This window comes from Astyanax mexicanus, chromosome 22, assembly GCF_023375975.1.
Source record: "Astyanax mexicanus isolate ESR-SI-001 chromosome 22, AstMex3_surface, whole genome shotgun sequence".
NCBI lineage: Eukaryota > Metazoa > Chordata > Actinopteri > Characiformes > Acestrorhamphidae > Astyanax > Astyanax mexicanus.
In genome coordinates this window covers 27,664,420-27,689,848 of record NC_064429.1, presented here as the reverse complement: position 1 = coordinate 27,689,848, position 25,429 = coordinate 27,664,420, and the positions used below count along the sequence as shown (strand labels likewise).

General features: G+C 37.6%; 1 protein-coding gene across 1 annotated transcript; it reads right to left on the bottom strand.

Moving 5' to 3' along the window:
- Positions 1-11,948: 11,948 nt before the first annotated feature.
- gpsm1a (G protein signaling modulator 1a) lies at positions 11,949-18,516 on the bottom strand. The gene is made up of 3 exons (XM_022667521.2): positions 18,334-18,516; positions 14,303-14,681; positions 11,949-12,862 (listed from the first exon to the last, which is right to left on the bottom strand). Exons 2-3 carry the CDS (start codon positions 14,612-14,614, stop codon positions 12,671-12,673), a joined length of 504 nt encoding a protein of 167 aa, XP_022523242.1. The 5' UTR covers positions 14,615-14,681; positions 18,334-18,516; the 3' UTR covers positions 11,949-12,670.
- Positions 18,517-25,429: the final 6,913 nt, after the last annotated feature.

The window sequence follows — 25,429 nt, the reverse complement described above, 5'->3', positions numbered from 1 at the left end:
TACAAATAAATAGGACTAACATGATCCAATAACGGCAAAAAGAAAAATGTATGCATTGTTGTGTAGAATGTGTATTTAGCCTTTAGCGGGAGCCAAAATTCCAAGATAATGATACATTATTTTACTGGTTGGGTTTGGTAGCATGTAACAATAAAAGTGGGGCAACTGAAATACCCCAACTAAAACAGAAATACAAACATGTGTGTGTGTGTGTGTGTGTTTTGTCATGTATTTAGCACTGAGCCGGGGGTTCCCAAATAATTTGAATTTGTGGCGACATTTTACTGAATTTGCTTTTAGGTTTCTGTGTTAAGATAAGATCAGGCCTAATTACTTTCCACTTTTGTTTTGCAAAGGAAGATAATGAAAATTCCCACTGCACTGCTACCCATCAGCAACACAAACGTGTGCGAGTGTGTGTGTGTGTGTGTGTGTGTGTGTGTGTGTGTGTGTGTGTGTGTATGTGTGTGTGCTTGTGCACGTCTTGGCTCTGATTACCCGAGGGTGAGGGTTTTATCCAATGCTTGCTGTTTTTCACTCAAGCTGATAAACGAGACTTGTGAACCTTGGCTCAGTGTAGTCATGAGTAAGCGTGTGAAAACCGCACCAGCTGCTTTGGGCTAATGTGATCAAAAAGTTATTAAATATTCATGAGTTAGACTCGGGTTATGCAATCCGACGCTTTTATGTGATTTTTTGACTTTCATGTGAATTCATGACTTGCATGTAAAAAAAAAAAAACTCAACAACCATTCTAAAAACATTCATTTTTTATTTATTGAAACTTAAAAAATGTTATATTGTGATTTAAAAGAATAATCTATTGTCATGTTTTACTCTGCACCAAAAAATGTGTTTTTATTTTTAAACTTTCAAACTTAAAACTTTTTTTTAGAGAGAAAAAAAACGTGAATAAGACACATATGGTTTCTGAGAATTTCACACGTGAAAATGCAGATCATTATCAAATGTGTCCACTATTTTCATGTGAAATAGATGTGTTTCTGTAAAAGAATCACTGTTCCAGCTTGTCAGTCAGTTCAGATGGGAGTAAACCTCCCACTTGCTGCCTTCAAGTCATGTCAGAAATATTGTATTTACGATGAGATGAGCACGCTTTAAGTCCACCACTAAGAAGTATTTATGTAGGAGAGCTGGCTATTGTTCTGCTGAACAGGTAATCACTAAGCTTCAGTAAGGTTCACTAACCATAGCTACAGGTGCATCTCAAAAAAATAGAATATCACTAAAAAGTTACTTTATTTGGGTAATTCAGTTCAAAATGTGAAACTCGTATTATATAGATGTATTAAACACAGAATGATTTATTTTAAGTATTTATTTATTTTATTATTATATAAATATTAAATATTAAATATAAATATTAAAACCCAAAAAACAGAAAATTATATAAGACCAATTGGTACTTTTGGCATGGTGGGCAGTGTGCCAAGTCCTGCTGGAAAATGAAATCCGCATCTCCATAAAAGTTCTCTCTCCAAACCCTTAATTACTGTGGAAAATTCACACTAGACCTCAAGCAGTTTGGACTGTGTGTCTCTCCACTCTTCCTCTTGCTCCCTTGATTTACAAATGAAATGCAAAATTTACAGATGGTCAGTGATGGTTTGGAGAGACATGTCTGTCATCTGCTGGTGTTGATCCACTGTGTTATATCAAATCCAAAGTCAGAGCAGAGTTTTCCCGGAAAATCTTACAGCACTTCATGCTTTCCACTGCTGACAACCTTTATGGAGGAGTTTTTATTTGAGGATTTTATTTTCCAGCAGGACTTGGCACACTGCCCACACTGCCTTTTGTTTGTTTTTTATTGGCTGTAAGCCATAATCATAAACTAAATATAAAATAAATAAACCCTTAAAATAGATCACTCTGTGTGTAATACAAGTTGCAACTTTTCAATGATATTCTAATTTTTGGAGATGCACCTGTAGGCAATCTCTCACCACCACTAGCATAGAAGAGATGGACATTTTGGACATTGTAAAAGTTAAGTATATATTTACTGATCAGCTACAGAGTACGACTCGTCCTCGCTTGCCACTGTGTGTCAATCTGGCAACCCAGCTGAGGAGTAGCAGGTGGGGCAGAAAACTCTCAAACACTAACTCGCATTTATTACTGATTGTTCCCGTAAAGTCGTAAATACAATCTTCCAAAGTGAGACTTGAAGGCAGCTTTAGTTGATATTAGTTTTATTTGTTTTATTAATTGTACTTATCTAAGGAATCAGCCCATTGAAACCAGAGTTGGGTGCCTCGTGGATTTAAACCACCATATGTCAAATTCAACACATCCCATCTGCCAGGAATCAACAGCTTCATATTCAGTGTGTTTTGTAATATTTTTCCCAGCTTGAATTCACAAAAACCTAGCTGCGTGTAGAAGATGAGCAGCACTGACACTGATCTACGTTGTTTTGTGTGCCAGCAGTTAGTTTCATTACCCATTAAAAAAAAAACATCAATATGTTAATACATTTTCCATTGCACTGGGAATCTTGGAAACACACACAACACATCATAGTGCAGCTACCTGAAAGAGAACAGATGAAGGCCCAATCCCATTCCAATTATTGTCACTACCAGTCAGTTTCCCAATTCTTGTTGGGGTAGATGTAGAGGTGGGGTGAAGTGTTGGCGCTGTATGGTCTTCTAAACTCCAAATAAAATGTTCTAAAGGCATACTGAAAAGGTTATGAAAAATCAGGGGTGAAAGCATCAAATTACACAATTAAAACTCACACATTTTGGGTTTTCTCGTACAATAACCATTGTATTTTCTTTATATTTTAGTTTAATTTAGTTTTTTCTTGATTTATTGATTTCTTTTCTTGATAAAAAGCAGTATTAGCTAGCTAAATAGCTAGTATTAAAACATGTAAACTACATTAAGTAATGGTTATTTTCTTTTTTCTTTATAACAAGCGTGAAAAAAATAGTCAATAGTCTGCCTATGTAGCTAGTTAGTTAGCTAGCTAGCTAAATGTTCCATTCCACCTTAAATTGTGCACCTCAGTAGATAGCTAGCTACATTTCTAGTTAAAAATGACAACAACCATTGTAATATCATAGATTAATGCAGTTGTATGTATTATGGACTTTTTCTCCATAACAAGCATTAGTAGCTAGATAAATAGCTAGTATTAAACATGGACACTTCATTAAACCGAAATAATGCAATGATTATTCTCATTTTTCTTCATAACAAGCGTAAAAAGTCATTAATAGTCCACCTATGTAGCTAACTTAGGTAGTTAGCTAGCTAAATTTCCCATTCCACCTTAAATTGTGCACCTCAGTAGCTAGCTAGTATTAAAACTATATGAAAACTATATTAAACTAAAATAATGCAATGGTTATTGTAATTTTTCTTCATAACAAAAGTAAAAATCGCTAATAGTCCACCTATGAGGCTAGTTAGTTAGCCAGCTAAATTTCCCATTCCACCTTAAATGGTGCAGCAGCAGTAACTAAGGCTGCTGCATGATTTAAGGTGGAATGAGAATATTTAAACAAGAAGCTAATAGCAAATAGGTAACTTCAGTTCTTTATCACAGAGGAATTAGGGTTGGACAATCGTAAAAATATATATATATATCTCATCCCTCTACAAAGAGGGTCGCCTACAGAGCACCGCTAGTAGCCGCTAATGCTAATGAAGCTAATGCTAATGAAGCATATCAGGATCTTTAAGGGTTGTTCCTTCATTTCTTATGGAGAGGATTTCAACCTCTTCCCTTAACTCAGTTCCAATGGGTAGAAAACACAAATGAAAAATGGGATTGGGCCGAAAGATCTGTTCCTTTAACCATTATAATCTAAATTTGCTACATTTGGGCCAACCTCTATGTCTCCTGACTAAATCCCAGGTCATACTCTTGGCCCGAGTTTACCCGTTGTGGTCCTAAGGTGCCCCTGCTCTACATATCTGAGCATATTTGAGTGTTTACACTGTTACTTATACTGTTTTGACTGTTTTCACTGCTTTACCTGTCATATAGATGAACATGTTACTGCATAAAGATCAGGCCAAGCAATATACACTACCGGTCAAAGGTTTTAGAACTCCCCTATTTTTTTTAGTTCTCCATTAGCAGTGCTGAATGGTCCAGACAGGCTGCTTTTTATTTTATCTTTATCTTAATAATGAATTTATTACTGCACTTCACCTGTCAGACACACCGTCCACACGAATCCAGTCTTTTTTAAAATATCTTTATCCAAACGGAAACGCCATACCACTCAAAAACGCCGAAATAAACAGGGATTCTCTAGTATAGACATTCTTAAGTTTTCTCGCCACTCCTCAGCAACAATTATTTCTTTTTTAAAATTGTCCCAGCAGGTGGTTGTTAGTCCAGGCATGGTCCAGAATGTCTGTTCACGGTAACAGGAGGATCAGAAAAATTCGCATTTTGGTGCCTCCACTGTGTTAGATAATGTGAGAGTAATACTAATTAAAGCTGTGAACAGAACCACTGCAGGTGCTGTAACCACGGTAAAGTTAGTTTCATTTTTGATATTCGACTTTTCGGCTCTAATAACTTCTGAACGGAGGATGGTAGCCAGCAGATACTTACATAATCAGGACAGTACGACCACAGAGAGTGACGCACACCCTTCCTTTTACTGTTTGGGTGAAATTTGCGCAACGCCCTTTTAGCGTTAATACCGAAAAAACTAAGCGCACTTTTCCTGTCAGAATAAAATGCATGTACTTCTAGACCACCTCTACATCGGTACACACTCATTTATTTACCGCCAAATCACTTCAGTGCATAAAAATGCCTATTAATGTTCCCACATAAGAATAGATGGCTTTAAGAAGAAAAAAAAACACCAATAGCTCCATATCCTACACATCAGAATAACGGGGATGTATACTTTGAGTCATGAGGAAACTTGCACACCCATTAATATTATGCAAAATGCTCTATTTTTTATTATATTTTATATATTCACAAATTCAATAGCATTTCAGCAACTGTGTATGTCACAGCTAGGTGGAAGCAGACATGCACACCATTTATATTTTGGATACAGTGCCAATTCTAGTGAATATTACATTTTATATATTTAAAAAATCAATAGAATTTAAACCGAATTACACAGAACACTAAAAATAAGTGTGTATGATACAGCTAGGTGTCAGGAAACACACACACTCTTTGAAATTTGGATACATTGCCAATTCTACTAATTATTAAATTATATATATTTTAAAATGCAATAGCTTTTAAACTCAATTACACAGAATAATAAAAACAAGTGTGTATGCTACAGCTAGGTGGCAGCAAACACGCTCTCTCTTTATATTTATGATACACTGCCAATTCTACTAATTATTAAATTTTATATATTTTAAAATTCAATAGCTTTCAAACCGAATTACACAGAACAATAACAATAAATGTGTATGATACAGCTAGGTGGCAACAAACACACACACACTCTTTAAAATTTGGATACAGTGCCAATTCTACTAATTATTAAATTTTATATATTTTAAAATTCAATAGCTTTTACACCAAATCACACAGAACAATAAAAACTAGTGTGTATGATACAGCTAGGTGGCAATAAACACACACACTCTTTAAAATTTGGATACACTGCCAATTCTACTAATTATTAAATTATATACATTTTAAAATTCAATAGCTTTTAAACTCAATTACACAGAATAAAAAAAATATTGGATACAGTGAGCCATAGTATAAACAACATAGTATAAACCATAGTTTTAGCCATAATATAAATAACGCTAAAAATAGCTGTGTATGACACAAGTCGGTGTAAAATAAAGGGTGTTATGCAAATTTGGTTATGTAAAACCAAAACATCAAAAGAAAACTTTTTACTCTCTGTGGTCATTTTGATGTCATTTGCTAGCTACCATCATCCATTCAAAAGTTCTTACGGTGACTTTGAGTCATGGGCAGAACTGCACACCCTTTAATTTTGGAAATTGACCAATAGCTTACAATGTCCTTGGCAATATTTATTCTAACAGAGAGCATACAGTACATTTAACTGTACATTAATAAAAAAGTTTAAATGTAGTTGTGTTTGTAACAGTTTTATGTAATTATGTAATATTATGTATTATATGTTTGTATAATGTATAACATTGTTAGTTACATGGTATACCTTAATCACCACCTATTTATTTTTGTCTCAAATATCAAATTAATAATACATGTATTATGACCACAGAGAGTAAAAAGTTTTCTTTTGATGTTTTGGTTTTACATAACCAAATTTGCATAACACCCTTTATTTTACACCGACTTGTGTCATATACAGCTATTTTTAGCGTTATTTATATTATGGCTAAAACTATGGTTTATACTATGTTGTTTATACTATGGCTCACTGTATCCAATATTTTTTTATTCTGTGTAATTGAGTTTAAAAGCTATTGAATTTTAAAATGTATATAATTTAATAATTAGTAGAATTGGCAGTGTATCCAAATTTTAAAGAGTGTGTGTGTTTGTTGCCACCTAGCTGTATCATACACACTAGTTTTTATTGTTCTGTGTGATTTGGTGTAAAAGCTATTGAATTTTAAAATATATAACATTTAATAATTAGTAGAATTGGCAACGTATCCACATTTTAAAGAGTGTGTGTGTTTGTTGCCACCTAGCTGTATCATACACATTTATTTTTATTGTTCTGTGTAATTCGGTTTGAAAGCTATTGAATTTTAAAATGTATAAAATTTAATAATTAGTAGAATTGGCAGTGTATCATAAATATAAAGAGTGAGCGTGTTTGCTGCCACCTAGCTGTAGCATACACACTTGTTTTTATTATTCTGTGTAATTGAGTTTAAAAGCTATTGAATTTTAAAATATATATAATTTAATAATATGTAGAATTGGCACTGTATCATAAATATAAAGCATGTGTGTGTTTGTTGCCACCCAACTGTATCATACACACTTGTTTTTATTGTTCTGTGTAATTCGGTTTAAATTCTATTGATTTTTTAAATATATAAAATGTAATATTCACTAGAATTGGCACTGTATCCAAAATATAAATGGTGTGTGTGTCTGCTGCCACCTAGCTGTATCATACACACTTGTTTTTATTATTCTGTGTGATTCGGTTTGAAAGCTACTACATTTTAAAATATATAAAATTTAATAATTAGTAGAATTGGCAGTGTATCATAAATATAAAGAGTGAGCGTGTTTGCTGCCACCTAGCTGTAGCATACACACTTGTTTTTATTATTCTGTGTAATTGAGTTTAAAAGCTATTGAATTTTAAAATATATATAATTTAATAATATGTAGAATTGGCACTGTATCATAAATATAAAGCATGTGTGTGTTTGTTGCCACCCAACTGTATCATACACACTTGTTTTTATTGTTCTGTGTAATTCGGTTTAAATTCTATTGATTTTTTAAATATATAAAATGTAATATTCACTAGAATTGGCACTGTATCCAAAATATAAATGGTGTGTGTGTCTGCTGCCACCTAGCTGTATCATACACACTTGTTTTTATTATTCTGTGTGATTCGGTTTGAAAGCTACTACATTTTAAAATATATAAAATTTAATAATTAGTAGAATTGGCAATGTATCCAAATTTCAAAGTGTGTGTGTGTTTCCTGACACCTAGCTGTATCATACACACTTATTTTTAGTGTTCTGTGCAATTCGGTTTAAATTCTATTGATTTTTTAAATATATAAAATGTAATATTCACTAGAATTGGCACTGTATCCAAAATATAAATGGTGTGCATGTCTGCTGCCACCTAGCTGTGACATACACAGTTGCTGAAATGCTATTGAATTTGTGAATATATAAAATATAATAAAAAAATAGAGCATTTTGCATAATATTAATGGGTGTGCAATTTTCCTCATGACTCAAAGTATACATCCCCGTTATTCTGATGTGTATGAACCCTAAGGATATGGAGCTATTGGTGTTTGTTTTTTTCTTAAAGCCATCTATTCTTATGTGGGAACATTAATAGGCATTTTTATGCACTGAAGTGATTTGGAGGTAAATAAATGAGTGTGTACCGATGTAGAGGTGGTCTAGAAGTACATGCATTTTATTCTGACAGGAAAAGTGCGCTTAGTTTTTCGGTATTAACGCTAAAAGGGCGTTGCGCAAATTTCACCCAAACAGTAAAAGGAAGGGTGTGCGTCACTCTCTGTGGTCGTACTGTCCTGATTATGTAAGTATCTGCTGGCTACCATCCTCCGTTCAGAAGTTATTAGAGCCGAAAAGTCGAATATCAAAAATGAAACTAACTTTACCGTGGTGGTGCAGTACCTCTTCCAGGCTTTACGGTCACGTAAATTAAGGTCACTGGTTTATACTGATTGCATCACACCTGGTCTAACTAATCAACTAACTAATTGCCCTCACTGAGGTAAGCTGAGTGATACAACAGGGAAACTAGCAGAATCACAGAGCTAACTGAAGAACAGACTAAAACACTTTAACACTTCTGTAAAAAAGGCTTAAGGGCAAATCTTTACGTGGCTTTAATGTAAGTTACCAAAACAACGAGGCAAAAACAACAAACATCTCTAAATTATTTCACTGCATAATGAACTTAATTAGAATCTTAATAAGATAAGCAAATCACTCTGCTACAACCAACATGTCTGACCCGCTGTAAAATCCACAGAGGCTGATGGTGAGTAAACAGGCTGGATCAGGAGCTCAGTGAGGGCAGTTAGTTCATTAGTTAAATCAGCTGTGCATAATATTACGCTGTTAACACACGGCCGGGGTGTTCTGTCGAATTATGCTACCCGTCGAAACATGCTTCCTAAAAGCACTGTGCATGCGCTGACCTACATTTTTTTATTATTATTATTTCTCGTGGGTTTTTTTTTTGTGTGTGTTGTGCATTAAACACCTGCACTCGCTGTCATTGCACAAACGTGTAAATTAAAATTAATAATAATATGTACAATAATTATTATTTGAAAAAAAAATCTAACGCAGTTTGTAATCACCTCTTATTGCCATAACTTTACCATGATACAGTGTTTTTCTGCTATCTAAATATACTAGCTACATCTACTGGGAACATGCTCTTATATGGTGCTTTTTTGTATTTTTACAGTTGAATATACACTAGGGTAGCACGGTTTGGCAAGGTAGCACAACTCGACAAAACACTGGAGTTCGCTGGTGTTGCGCCGAAAAGAGTCCCCTCCCAATTTCTCAATGGCAACAAAATGCGGACATGCGCAGACTCGCTGTGTGACGTTAGCGTTTTTAGAAAGCGAAAATTAGAAACTGCGAAAATGCAGTTTTCGTGTGGATGGGGCTTTAGTCCAGAGTTAAGCTGTTTCCATGTGGGTCAGCCAGACCTGACTTTTCCTGTAAGTTACCAGTTTTCTCCAGTTTCTAAAAGTGTTTTAAAGGTATAGAAAACAGTACACTACTCACTGCTCTCTGGCTTCGTCTGTAATTTCTCTCTAAAAAAGACTTATCTGTGTTTATCTGTGTCATTTTCTAGTTATTATGATGAAAATGTAACAAAATCTGTTCCAGCACTGCTTTACTACAGGCAAAGGCTTTGTAAATTTAGCTCAGTTTATTTCCATTACTACTTACCAACTGTTAACCAGTGAAACATATATTATTTTTTTCACAATATACTTTAACAATATACTATGTTTTTTACAATACTACAATTATTTTCTTTTTAGTTTATTTGTATTCCTTAAATGATTACATGTCCTGGCCAAATTTTGTACACTGAATTTTTTGTACCTTTTTTCTGTTATTGACTGCATGGACCTGAAGAACTTATGGCAAAAATAAAGGCTAAAATATGGGGGTGTTTTAAAACTTTTGACCAGTAGTGCATTTATATATTTCTTACATTTTTAAATAAATCTTTTGTTTTAAGCCTACCAGTACACGATGCTACCGCTAACATTCAAAACAGGGATGTGCACAGCTACTGTAGATTTTCATTGCTGGTTTTGCTGTTTGGCAGTGTATTATAGAACATCTCTAAAAGCTACAGGCCAACGTTACGGTTCTGCTATGTATGTTTTTGATTAAGTAGGTACAGTAAATCTCACCAGACTGTGCTTTACTACTGTGAATCAAGTATGATGACGATTTTAAGAATTAAATTGCATTGTTAAGAGTGTGATTGTAAAGGCAACTAGGCTAACTAATGCTACGTAATACAGCTTATTGTACACCATCTACTGCTGTACCGGTTAGCTTTAGTTTTAGCATTAGCATTATCATATGAGCTCACCTGTAGCAGACTTTGTTGAAGCCTTAAGCCTTGTTTACAAAAAAAACTAAATTAATGGTTTATCATTTAGTCATCAAATACGTTTCAGTGTTTTTTCTTTGTTTATTTAATATATAACAAATGCCTCTGTTTGCTGCTGCATTTTCATTTATGCTACATATTTTTTAGCCTTCTAGCACCAGTGGACTAGTTAACTCTGTTTGTGTAGTAGGCCAGGCGATATGGAAAGGCAGTTATCATGGTATTTCTTGTTGAGGTGTTCTTTATAGTATAGAAAAAAAATATATAGATATTCTGTATAATCAGTTAGAATTGGCAGTGGAATGCCATTAAATATTAATCATACATTTTGATGATTTTCAGCTCATCCAATATGGTTTTACACCATTGTTGGTTTGCTCTGCTCTGACTTAGTTAACATGAAGCATTTTACCCTTAGTTTGGTTTGTGTTTTTACACATGCAGTCTCTGGGGTGGAGCAGAAAAAAATAAATACAGGAAGAAGGTCTTTCCTTACTAATAATCTTATATTAAGGACAAATAACCAACTCTAATGTTTTAATATGTTCTATTATAATATTCTGTTCCGTTTCCTTCCTCTTAAGCTGTCAGCAGCAAGGGTAATAATAAAATATGTATATGTGTGTCTTAAGGTTAAAGCCAGTAGTTATTCTTAAAGCTGCTGGGCCAGGGTAAAGGGGAACTTCCTTTTACTGAAGGGTTCAGTCAGGTCTGGGTGAAAAAAGGCATATAGTAATTTCCATAAAGGGTAGAGTTAGCTTTTCTTATTTTTTTCAGTGACTAAATTGATTATAGCAACAAATTCTAGCATAAGAACCTCATGCCATCTGTAAAACACGGTGGTGATAGTATCATAGTAGAGCCGGTTTTGCTGTAAACGCTTAGGGGGATCACACAAGATACTAAAAGCCAAAGTTCACATGTTTTGCCACTCACAAATATGCAATAAATAAATGATCGAGAATAATATCTTGTGTTATTTGTTTAACTGGTTTCTCTTTATCTATGTTTCTGAAAATTGGATGATGTTTTAGGTCATATTTATGCAGAAATATCTAAAATTCTAAGGAGTTCACAAACTTTCAAGTACCACTATAAATTACCCTAGACAACTTTTCAATAAAGAGTTTTAAAAATGCCATTGCATAAAGAATAGGAAAAAATGCTAATTGCAACCAAAAGAGGGAACTTGGACCTCTACGTCTATGATTGGTCTAAGCAGATACTGTATGTAAATGACTACAGGTGTAGTCTGATTAGATACTTGGTCTTGGCACAAAAAAACTTAAGGGTGCTTCCCTTGAAGGCCTTTCATGGCAGGGCTTCCAACTGGTATTTTTAAGTGGATAATGCTCGCTTACACAGAGCAAGGATTTCTCAGGAATGTCTTTGCCTTTCTTGGCCTCCTCAGTCTCCAGATTTATCGCCAATTCAGCATTTATGGGACCAGCTAGTCAGGCGCCAGTTTCGGCAACCTACCTATGAGTGTAGAGCTAGTTGGCATCTGTTGGCAAATGTGCTGCTGGAAGCAATTTGGAACCTGTAAGGGTTCATGGCCAACTATGCCCAATCACATGTTGTATCCAGGCAAGATATCCAGACGCCCAACATTTTACCATCAGCTTTACCGTCTAATAATTAATCTGTGTAGTAGTTCTCATTAATTCGTTGGCTGGAAATATTGACTTGAATGTCATTTTGTTGCCTACTATTATGTATCAAGTCAGGTAATTGCCAAAATCCAAATGCTTCTCCCTATTGCCCAGGCCTAATGTGTGTTTTGAGTAACTAATTCCAAGTAATGTCAACCAGATCCCTGTTTAGATTTTCCAGTTTAAATCCACTGCTTAAAGGTATTAAACAACCAAAATTAGTCCGAATGCACATCCCTGCAGTGTTAATAGTCTGCAGTGTTAATTTGGTTCCTTCAACCACTGTGCAAAACCTAACCATTTCCTGTGCAATACATCTTGAGACCATTTGCTCTATAGCTTCCATCTCAAGCACTGTCATTTGTCGTGTACTGGGGACTACCAAAGTTGGTTGGTTGTATCCACAAACAGCTTCAAATTGCAGCCTGCAGCTTACAATCAGTGCAAAAAATCATACTGCATACCATAGTTGACGTTGCGATTGTAGGTTATCGTCAAATCCCCAAAACCTACACAAAGGTGGAGCCGAACTATGCAGTGCAGGAGCAGTAGAGGACCAGAACTGGAGAGAAATGGTCTAGACTTAATGCCACAAAGCAGTTCCACCAACGACTGAGATCTATCCCTCTCAGAAGTTTAGAGTCAGTGCTTAATGAGGACCGGGGATGTCACACTGAAGAGCAGCGGCAGTCTCTAACTAACTGGAGTCTTCTTCAGAAGGCTTGGACTTGGGAGGCTCAGAGTCCGTGTCATCCTTCTCGTCAGGGTGGAAGGAGACCCGCTGTTCATCCATACGTTTGGCCTGCACTCTCTGAATGAGACTGAAGAAGTCTTCGTCCGGATCAGGAGCTGGAGGCAGGGAGCACCTTTGATCATTGATCCTAGAGGACTGAGGGAAAGAGAGACACAGTAGGACAAATTGAGTAAGAGATTTAGGCCTTTTTTTGGGGTAAGAGACTTTTCAGCCAATTGCTATTCTTCTGAACACAGGTGACCTTCTAAATTGTGGTATGAGAAGCGTGACTATTATGAATATGCCCTTATAACAAAGGGTTCTTTGAGTGGAATCCTTCTTTAGAACAAGGGGGCTCAGTTTTACCTGCGAAGGTTCGATGTGGCGTTGCAAGGCATTTAGATTCTAAGCCACCAGTTCTAGCAGAACACCTGATTCCACTTGTTTAATCAGTTGGTCAGTCTTCATACAACTGATGCCATGAGCACCTGCAGTGGATGTGACACCTCTGCTTTAAACAAATCACTTTGAAAATGAAGGGCCCCTTCTTACACTCTTCGAACAGTCTATTTTTACGCCTTCCACCTGCATTGTGAAATAGCGAGGGAGCTTCCGAATATATCTATACCAATTGGTATGGTAGTCTGGAAGTGATGCAATGCATGATTTTTTGCTGTATATGTTTTGGTATAAAATGAACAGATTTTTTCCTTTAACAGATTTCATCAGATCTCGTGAAAAATATAATATCCAAAATATTATATTATAAATATGCACTCTTTCTATGCAAGATTTCAGTAAAATAAATAATATAAGGTATAGATGCACGAAAAAGAAAATATTGGACAAAGAAAATTATCAATTTTTTCACTGTACCAAAAGTGTCAAATTTTTGCAAAAACGTTATACTGTCAGCCCTGACGCTGTCAGTCTGCCTGCTCAGGACTCTAAACTACCCACTGATCACATGATGCTACGGCATTCCCACTCTCCGAGTTACTTATTGGCTCCACCTCTCCACCCTAGTATATATACACCTTTGTTTGCTCAGTTATTTGCTAAGTAGTGAATCTAGTTTTCATAGCTCTTCTATGACATGTTCTCTTTGGCCTTCTCCCTTGTTTTGCCTGTCCCTTAAAATTCTTGTAAGCCTAGTCCCTACTGTAATAAACTCTTTGTACTCTTTTATCTGTGAGTGTTTGTCCTTAGTCTGGCCTAAAGGCGATCCACAAAGGATATCCCATTCATCCCTCAAAGTAAAAACAAGGCTGATATCCAAATTATAGTCCTCCAAAAAATCAAGAACACTATATAAATAAAAATAATGCAACACCTGCACATTCATTGTATCTTCTGAAAACAAGGGTATGGTATTAAAAAAGGTATTCTACTCTCCAAGAAAAGTTTTCTACTATATTTTCAAGCATTGCTGTAAGGATTTAAGGATTTGACTGCATTCAATATCAAGAGTCAAAAGGTTCCTTTATGGCATCAATCAAACCTACTTTGAGTTAAATGAACAGTTAAATTAGCCATAAAACTTACATTTGTTTTTGTTGTGTTCTATGGATCAGAGTTAAAAGTGTTTGATATTACCTGATACTTTATCAGCATATTAAAGAACTCATCGCTGGGCTCCTGTGGGTTACAGGCTTCGCAGAGATGGGCGACGTTGTTCTGTGCTATCGTAACGCCCAGTCGATCTCCTATACTGGCCCTCTGATCGTCCAGCCTGCGGCTCTGGGAGCTGGCTATCAGGTCGAAGAACTCCTCAGTCTGGTTGAGGGAGATGAGGGAGGTGGCTCCGGTGAGCAGTGGAGACTGGCGCTCGGGAGACTGGGCCGCGGACGAGGCCTCGGGTGGCTGGCCGTTGGGCTGCGGAGGGTGCTTACCGTGCCGGTTCTCCATGCGTCCGCTGGTAGACTCGCAGAGGACTGCGAGGAGGCGGTCCTCATTAGAGGAGCCCTGGCCTTGGCTTGAGAGAAAGAAGAATATGGTAAGTAAAGTGAGACAACTAGAATGGACAGTGAGGCTTAGTGGAACTAATTAGGGTTGAGGCTTCTGGAGCATGATGAAAAACATCCTGCTCTGCTTGCATTACTGTATAAAAGCACAATAATGCATGAAGAGCAATGAAGTTAATTATTAAAGCAGCATTATGTAGCATTTTTTCTTAAAAACATCAGCTTGTGTCTATCAGCTTGCATGTTTAAAGCATGCCATTTATTGCTGTCTCAAATCGCAAAATAATATATGCTTTAAAATCACACTGATGGCTAAAATTACCTCTAATAATGAGAATAGCATGGCTATCTTTGCCACTTCTGGCTTAGCATACCAGTCTCGCTCAGCTTGTCCAGAAATGCATGTTTGAAGCATGTCATTTGTTGCTGTCTCAACGTAAAAGTTACTATATAGTTTAAAAGCACATTGATGGCTAAAATGACCTCTAATGATGAGAAAAGCATGGCTATCTTTGCCAGTTCATGTAACTCTGTGTCTCTCAGCTTGTCCAGAAATGCATGTATATCTTATGTCCCTTATTGGGGCCTCAAAGTTTGAATTGCTGTATGCTTTAAAATGATGTTGATGACTAAAGTAACCTCTAATAGGTAGTTTAGCACCACTATCTTTGCCAATTCAGGCTCACCATTTCAGCTACTACTCTATGTGAAACTGTATCTCTCAGCTTGTCCAGAAGTGCATGTATAAAGCATATTCTTTTTTGCTGACATAAAGCATGAACTATAGTATGCTTCAAAATCATGTTGATGTCTAAACCAACCTCTAACAGGAAGATTAACGCAGGTATCTTTGCCACTTCAGTCTCAGCTTCCCAGCTACTGACCTACGTAACCCTGTCTCTCTCAGCTTGTCCAGAAGTGCAGGTTTAAAGCATATCATTTATTGCAAAGCTTTAAAATCACATTGATGACTAAAATTACCTTTAATAATGAAAATATTATGGCTATCTTTGCCACTGTGGGCTCAGCATACTGCTCTATGTAACACTGTGTCTCTCAGCTTGTCCAGAAAAAACATGGGTAATGCTTATCTTAATGGGAGATTAGCACTGCCTGCTCAGCATGCCAGCTACTGACTGTCTTTCAGCTTGTCCAGAAATACGTGTCCTTTATTGTTGTCTCAAACCGCAAATTGCTATATACTTCTTGACTATAAGAAGGGCACAGAAGCAGGAAATACCACTTCTTACTTCTAAATACCATTGCTTTAAGAATATTTTATGAAAAATAAAAAATGTCTTCTGGTGCTATTAAAAATGTTCAAACCAGTTTCTAGACCCAGACTAGGTCTAGGCGTGAACTAAATGAGATTAAGCTAATGGTGAACAACTATTTGGCACTGCAGTTTAGATTAAGGCTTGGAAACTGGTCCATTGCCTCAGATACTGGTGTTCTGAATTAGACAGAGTATCCATTACCTCTAATGGAACAGTAGGTTTCACAGAAGCTGCTGTAATTTCTGTTAAAGTGCAGCATGTTGTCAGATTACAACTGTTTAACAAGTATAATGGGCATTATATATCACACTCACTTAAGTTCATAAAAGCAATTAGTTCGTAAAACCCATCATTACTCGTGTAATGGACTGAAGAAATGTGCATCATTGTGCACAAATATAAATATATAATAACTCGAATTAATGTAATAGTGGCACCTAAGGCCTTATATACAGATTTCCTAATATTTTATGCTAAATATTGGCATAAATGAACATATTTCCCTTAACCTCAAGCTACAAGGCTAATGCTGTGAGTTCCAAGTAGGAAAGTTTAAATGAAACTGGAGTTCAGATTCAGAATCCAAGATGGCGGCTCCACACAATAGAAACAGCAGTAGAGATATACAGTTTATTATCACTTTTCTATTTGTGTCTCATTAGGTATCGTTATTGCAAAAATACCATTAAATATCATGATATTATTTTAGGGCCATATCATCCACTTCTAAATAATATACAAATATCTGATGGTTTAACTGGAAAACAGCCAATTTGGGTGTGACATCATTTCCTGCTGACATTTGACATCCAAAGTAAACAAACTGCATCATTATGTAATAGTCTTAATGTTAATGAGTTTCATAAAATGCATTACATTGCATTTTAACCATTTTATTCTAATAAAAACTAAAGATGTTTTAAACTTTAGGAAAATCACCTACGTTTGAGATAGGGTTGAATTTACAAAGACATGATTTTTCAGTGAAGTTTTCCTTTAAAAATAGTGTTTGTAGTGTAATTATGTGACATTCTGACCCAAAACTGGAAATGTGCCAGGCTTGTAATAATAACATTTAATTAGAATGTATATTCTGCATGATGGCACAATACTGCAATCACAAACCTTTAAGGAACAATATTTTATTGATTGTTAAAGCAGCATTGTGTGTAGCATTTTTATATCAAAATATCTTCTTCAAATTTAAGTTGGTGGCTAAATTAACCTATTGCACTGTCACTCAGCTTCAGCTCAGATTGTCCAGAAATGCATGTTTAAAGTGTGTCCTTTATTACTGTCTCAAAGCACAAATTACTGCACAACATCTTGACCGGAATTTTTCAATTTTCAATCAATTATTACATAATGCTGAAGTGTTTAAAAATCCTACATAAATAAATAAAACAGTTTATTTTTGTTTTAAAATGTTCGACATGCAGGCTCTTGACTCTTAATCTTACTAAATATGATGATGTGCAATATCAAGGTCAGCAAAAATAATCAAATGAGGTCATGCCCATATACTGTAGTTATTCAATATTAATTGTAACTATTGTGACAGACCTAAATATATGTATATACTTAATAATACTTAAAAATAATAATAATAATAATAATAATAATAATATATTTTTCCACTTTTACAAATGAGGATATTTTTAGGAATGCTAGGCTATGCTATTCCAGTGTCAAAAAGAGAGCGATTACTAACAACTGATATTGATACTTTACTACAGCTTCATTTAGGATAATGTAATGTACTGTATCATCTCTCAACAGAACTTAATGAGAGCTTAACGAGCACTAGTACTAGTACTAAATAATCACATGCAATAAAAACGAGCCTAGTCTAAGTTATGCCAGCAAATTTAGGCCCAAAAATTTGTTCGCACCACTAACACTAGCCAAAACTAGGTCACACAGAACAGCCTAGTTAGAGCTGGCATGGTGCACGGAATGGGGTGCAGCAAAGTTTTTGAAACAAGTGCTGCAACAGTGACAAATGAAAACTGTCCTGAGGCTTGTTCTGAAAGTTCTGTGAGAAATTTGAGTCACATTAGTGGAATCATCTTAAAATATATAATATATTTAAAATTTAAAAAAGGTCAGATGCAGTTACATGATGTGACAAATGATGTATACAGGTTTCCACATATTTAAACATTTATATATGCATGTGTACAAAAACTACAAACTCAATTTTTTTGCAGAAAGAATTCAGAAAAAAACAATAAAACACAATAAAAAAAAACCTGCACTGGGATGCACTGGGGCTGCTTCAGCCCAGCATACCCACAGAAGCCACAGCCCAATCAGTGAAGCGCATGAATTCCTAGGTAGACACAGACACACATAGACACACACACATAGACACACAGACACACACCTTGCTGTTATTGAGCAGAGGTTTCCAGCTTGCCAACAGTCTTCTTCCTCAACACTTCCAGAGAGGGGAAAAACTGTAAAAAATAGATAAGCGACGGAGCGTGTTCTTTATAATCCAGCAAAAACGTGGTGCACTTCCCATTCTCACACACCCAGCCTTGCCTGTGAGTGGGCTTGTGTCTCTTTTAGAGGGGGAGAGAGGAAGAGAAAGGGAGAGAAAAGAGGGGGGGGAGGGATGGAGGGGGAGTGTGAGGGGGGTGGGGGTGGGTGATGGGGCGCAGTTGCCCCTCTCGGCTTACATCATGGTTGCTATAGGAACTGGAAATCGGCTTCCAAATCTTGCTCTCCGGTGTGCTCTCGTATACACATACGCTTATATGAAGACGTATACACACACATATATATATATATATATATATATATATATATATATATATATATATATATATATATATATATATATATATATATATATATATATATATATATATATAGAAGCAGGTGAACCCTATATATATCTTATGCATATACACACATGGGTATTACACCACATACATAGTGCAGGTGCATCTATATATGCATTTGCTTCTATATAAATATATATATGTGTGTGTCACAGTTATACACATATGCATATATACAGGTGTATGTGTATATATATACATATATACACACACATATGTATGTATTCTACAATCAGAGGTTACACACCAATAGACAGACAAAAACACAAGCTGAGCACACATGCACTCATACTGGCTGGAATCCCTGTATTGTCCATTTCCATTCATCATTTACCTAACAGAGAATCAGCTGTGCTGTGCTGTGCTGTTTCCGTTATTCTGGCCACTCAGAAACCATAAAACAAAAACCCACTAACACTGACTTTCTTCATACCGTTTGATCTCTATGTCTGTTTTTTTCCCCCCCATCATTTTTCCCATCCACTGCTGTGATCAATGAAAACATGAGTCCTTGCTGCAAGAACGAGGCAGGGGGTGGGCTAGGGTAGGGGGGAGAGGGGAGAGGGGTGGGGGGACTGGGAGGGAGGGAGGGAGGGAGGGCGCAATAACGATTGAATCCGGGGAAACCAAAGCAACACAGTGTAGCCTGGGGCCCTGCCTGCACTGAATGGATGAATGCCAGTGCGTCCAGAATGCCCAAGGGAGGAATAGAGCACTCTCTCTCTCTCTCTCTCTCTCTCTCTCTCTCTCTCTTTCACACACACACACACACTTTCACTCTCTCTCTCTTCCTCTCTCTATCCTGGGATTCCCCCCGGTCCAGCTCTCCGCATGCCAGCCAGCAGGGCAGCATTTGTGTGGTGGTCTCAAGCGCATCTTCATGTGTCCAGTCCAGCTCCACCACGAGCGCTCCCTCCCACTACAGCTGTTTCTCACGGCTCGGGCTCTGGCGACCGTCACACACCTTTGCACTGTGAACCAGCTGCACTCGTGTGCTTGTATCCGTGCGCCTGTGACCAGATTTAATGGCCGCAGGGCCATTGATGCAGGGGCATGTGCTGCTGCTGTGAGCTCGCTGGGGCAGAAGAGCACTTACATGCACTGGATTATGTGTGTGTGTGTGTGTGTGTGTGTGTATATATGTGTGTGTATATATATATATATATATATATATATATATATATGGGTCATTATAAGAATGCCATGCCTTTAGGTGTCTTTGGACCTCGACTACAGACTACATAGAAGTCATATTTCCCAGCTAAATCACTTTATATTTTCACTTGTCCACGCTGTAACAGCAAGCCGTATGACAGGGCCGACAATAAAAGGCTGTAGAATGTTTGCAAAAATTTTCATTTATTAAAAATGTGGTTGACCTACAGTTACAAACGTTTAAAAATGTTCATGATGAACATGTTCTGTTTTAAAGATATGGTTTGATTTTCCACCCTGTCATAGCCCTGTCAAGCTGCACGACATGGCGGACAATCACAGGTTGTAGAATGTTTTGTAGAAAGGGCGTTTATTAGAGATTTATAATTGATTATGGTGACCTTGTCCTGTTTCAAAGATATAGTTTGATTTTCCACCCTGTCATATTAAGCAGCATAAAAGGGTGGACAGTTACAGGGAGGACAATAACATGCTGGAAAAAAACAGGGTAGAAAAAAATGGCATTTATTAAAAATGTGGTTTACCTAGAGCTGCAAATGTTTATAACTGATTAATTTTCCATCCTGTTATAGCAGGCTGTACGACATGGTGGACAATCGCAGAGTGGAGAGGGTTTTGCAAAAAAAAGACATTTATTAAAGATTTATAATTTATAAAGATTTATAAATGGTTCAAGTCCCTATCTGGGTTCTCCGAGAGTCTGCATGGGTTTCCTCTTGGGACTTCCTCTAGGTTTCCTCCCAAAGTCCAATGGGCTACAACAACAGAAGATTATGTCAGGTTAAATTTTGGCTCCGGTTCCTTTCAACCAAGACCCTAAAGCTGAGGATGCAGTAGAAACAAAATCATTAATAGTCAAAATTAAGGTGCCTAGCTAACAACTTTTGGTCAGTAGAACGTTTTCTGAACATTACAGTTAACATTCTTACAATGTTTCAATCATTTCAGTCAAGTTTTTTTGGATGTTTTTGGATGCTGTCCGGCAGCATCTGGCTAGAATTGTCCATGCAATCAGACAAGGCACTCACATTTAGTGCAATGTGGAGGCCCCACTTTAGCATTGTGTTCTTCAGCTTCTGTTGCACATGGCAAAATTCATGGTACAGTACACTGGTTCTTGTTGAATGATATGCAGCATTTCTGTGTACTGTGTTGCCAATAAAGTGCTCTATGGTTGTTTTTTGACTGAAGTTTAAACTGATTCTTTGATGAACTGTCCCTTTAAAGCGTGCATCTACCAGTAACACACATACAGTGCATTAACAAAGTGTAAGCTAAGTGTATAGTCCATTGTGATGCTGTCGTTAATGAATGCAGCTCTCTTTACTGCTGTACACTGCTGGATTCTCTGCTTACTCACACACTCAATGGGCGGTCTGTGAGACAGGGGGAAACCCTGCTGCTGCCAGAACACAGCCGCACTTGTTGAAGCACATAGCATGGCAGCAAGCAGGGCGTCTGCACCTGGACGCACTTGCAGACTTTCCAGAGATTCAGCAGCTTTGAGCGACCGTTGGATCTTGGACGCCCATGCAGCGTTTGTGTAGGGAATCTGCTATAGCTAAAACCAATGTATCACTTGTTTATTCATTTAAAAGATGCTCAAGACACAGGGTCAAAACTATAAATAATATAAATATACAGGGGTTGGACAAGGAAACTAAAACACCTGGTTTTAGACCACAATAATTTATTGTGGTGACGGACAGTTCTGGTGGAAACAGGAGAGTTGAGGTGCACATTGTATTCTGCCGTTATTTGGGCAGCCGTGGATTTATGTTTTTTGGATACAATCCGGGTTAGCACCCGAACATCCCTTTCAGACAGCTTCCTCTTACAGAGTCCACAGTTAATCCTGTTGGATGTGGTTGGTCCTTCTTGGTTGTGTGCTGACATTACCCTGGATACCGTGGCTCTTGATACATCACAAAGACTTGCTGTCTTGGTCAGAGATGCGCCAGCAAGACGTGCACCAACAATTTGTCCTCTTTTGAACTCTGGTATGTCACACATAATGTTGTGTGCATTGCAATATTTTGAGCAAAACTGTGCTCTTACCCTGATAATAGAACCTTCACACTCTGCTCTTACTGGTGCAATGTACAATTAATGAAGATTGGCCCCCAGGCTGGTCCAATTTAACCATGAAACCTCCCACACTAAAATGACAGGTGTTTCAGTTTCATTGTCCAACCCATGTATATCCAAGTATATTATATTTTAAGTTGAGTTGAGGTCAAGACTGTGGCAATACCAATGAAAAATGTAATGTTAAGGCACCAGGGCCCTATTTTATCAATCTTTAGCTGAGCGGTCAACACAATGTGTTGACAATAAGCACACAATGTGTGGCTTAAATGTACTAATTCTCTTATTTTATCACAGGTATGTTTTGGCTGTGCAATAAACCAATCAGCGTGTCAATTCCATTCCCTTTAAAAGTCACATGCACTCTAACTTTTGGCGCTCTGATTGCTATTTCAATGGTGCAGCTACCTGGACGTCTCCAATGTTTCTCTGCAGAGAAAACTGACCAGCAGAAATTCACCAAAGGTCCTCAAGGTGTGAAAGTTTACATATCTGGCAACAGACACCCGTTATAGGTTTGTGCACTGCTGGCGCATGCTTGTTAGGGATGCACCTGTGTTGACAATTTAATGCATAGCAAGATATCTATAAACGTCTTACTGTTGATAAATGTCTAGGTTGTTTTTAGTCTGTGGTGCACCTGTTGTTTCCGTTGCCAAGATAGCAGTACGCCAGAAATGCCACTATGATTGGGAGATCACTGGTTCGAATCCCGAATCATGTAGCTTGCCATCAACTGCCGGAGCCCTGAGAGAGCACAATTGGCTTGGCTCTCTTTTGGTGGATAGATGGTGCTCTTTCCCCTCATAACTGCAAAGGGTGATGTCGATCAGCAAAAGGTGTCTGTGAGCTGATGTATTGATGTATTGGTGGAGGCGTGTGTTGTGTCATCACTAGTTTTGGGGAATATACAGCCAAGCAGCAGTTAAATGGGAGAGAAAAGTGGCCCAGCTAAATTGGGAGAAAATGGTGGGAATTTTTTAATGAATTAAATAAAAAAAGAAATGTACCTCTATCTGCTTCTATCTAAAACAGACTATTGAGAGGGCCCCTATTCATACTATGGCTGGCAAAAATGTATATCACAGTATATTTCTTAATTGAGCTTGATACAATATATTGTAATTCAAATATCTATTTATATTATGTTACGGCCTGGAAAGCCAGACCAGTAACATATGCTAGGACGACACCCGCTCACGCATTTTTAGCCCAGACCAAAGATGATACCAGCCACAGAAATACAAGCCAAAATGATTTATTTATAATAATCAGTAGCATTTACGTCAGGGATAAGAAATGCCTAAAATAACAAACAAACAAAACTAACTTAGAAATTTAGAGCTCACTTACCTAACAAAAAAAAGGAAATAAAAATACATAAATCTTCCCTCCCTCCCTAACTAACAAAACACAGGAGAAAAGAAACCCCCTCCCAAAGAAACAGGCCTTATCCCCTACAGTGCTACCTTGGCTTTTAGTATTATTTGAAGTGTATTTACAGAAGTAGTATAACAAAGTTAAGTAACATATTTTAGTTATCTAAACAGCTCCGTTTTGACTCACGACAGCACAAACAATCAGAATAGTACGACAGGTGGTTTGGTCTGGGCGGCGTGGTGGTTGAATGGGTCGGGTGTCGCGCTGCACTCCACATCGGCCAGCGCTTTATAGTGACGCAGGACCAGGATCAATTAATCAGCTCCTCCCTCTCACAGGTAACCTGCAGGACTGATAGAAAGAGTGAAGGAGAGCGCAAGAATGAGGTAGCTTAGAAAAGGGAAGGCAACAAAGAAAAATATAAACATCTCCCTCCGTAACACCCCCACCCTTTAGAGCAAACTATGTTTGAGACTAAACCTCTCTATAAGCGCGAGAGAGCGCGTCAGCAATGACATTCTCAGAACCCTTTTTATACCGGATTTCCAAATTAAATCCCTGGACCAGAAGAGACCAGCGCATTAAGCGATGACTGGAATTACGCATACGGTTCAAAAATACCAGCGGGTTGTGATCCGTATATACAATAACAGGCAAACTACTAGACCCAACATATACCTCAAAGTTTTGCAGTGCAAGCAACAGTGCCAATGCTTCTTTCTCAATAGTGCTGTATTTCACCTGGTGTTTATTAAACTTCTTGGAATAAAAAGAAACAGGATGATCAATACCATCCGCATGCTCCTGAAGCAACACCGCCCCAGCACCTATAGCGCTAGCATCCACTTCTAATTTGAACGGGCGTGTGAAATCAGGGGCTGCCAACACGGGCGCAGTACACAATAGCGCTTTAATCGAATTAAATGCAGTAGTACACTCTACAGACCACACAAACTCCCTTTTTGTACTCAGCAGATCTGTTAACGGGGATACCACACTAGCAAAGTTTTTGCAAAACCCCCTGTAATACCCCACCATACCCAGGAAGCGGCGCAGCTCTCGTTTGGTGGTGGGCGTGGGAAAATCAGCGATGCTTTCCACCTTCGCATTCACAGGACACACTTGTCCCTGTCCAACCCGTTTTCCCAAATAAACTACAGAAGCTTTCCCAAATTCGCACTTAGCCAAATTTAGAGTTAGTGATGCCTTACGTAACCGGCCGAGCACTGTTCTAAGCAGCTGAAGATGTTCACCCCATGACGAGGAGAACAAAATAACATCATCCAAATACGCCTCACAGTGGTCAACACCAGCTAAGACAGAATGCATTAAGCGTTGAAAGGTGGCAGGGGCATTTTTTAAACCAAACGCAAGAACGGTGTACTGGAGGAAATTATCGGGGGTCACAAAAGCAGATACTTCGGAAGCTCGGGGCGTCAAGGGTACCTGCCAATACCCCTTTAGCAGATCTAACTTGGTTACAAAACGAGCACCCCCAATCCTATCGACACAGTCATCCATCCTAGGAAGAGGATATGAGTCTGTCTTTGTTACTGAGTTCACCCGACGAAAATCTGTACAGAATCGGGATGTACCGTCGGGTTTAGGCACTAACAAACACGGAGAGCTCCACGGACTAGTACTAGGTACAGCCAAACCGTGTTGGAGTAAGTAATCAACTTCCCCTTTCATAAGGTTTCTTTTATGTGGGTTAACACGATATGCATGCTGTTTAATTGGACGGGAATCACCAACATCAATATCATGTTGCGTCACAGTGGTTCTAGTAGGAATGTCAGCAAAAAGATCCACATGATCTTTTAAAATGTCAGTGACATCCGTTTTCTCAGCCTCGGACAAATAAGACAAGTACGAATCAAGATCAGATAAAATAACTGAGTTTTCCAACCGTGCGCAAGAGACTGGAACATCACGCATCACAATGTCGTCATCTTTACAATTATAATCAGGATTAAAAGTAACAGTCGC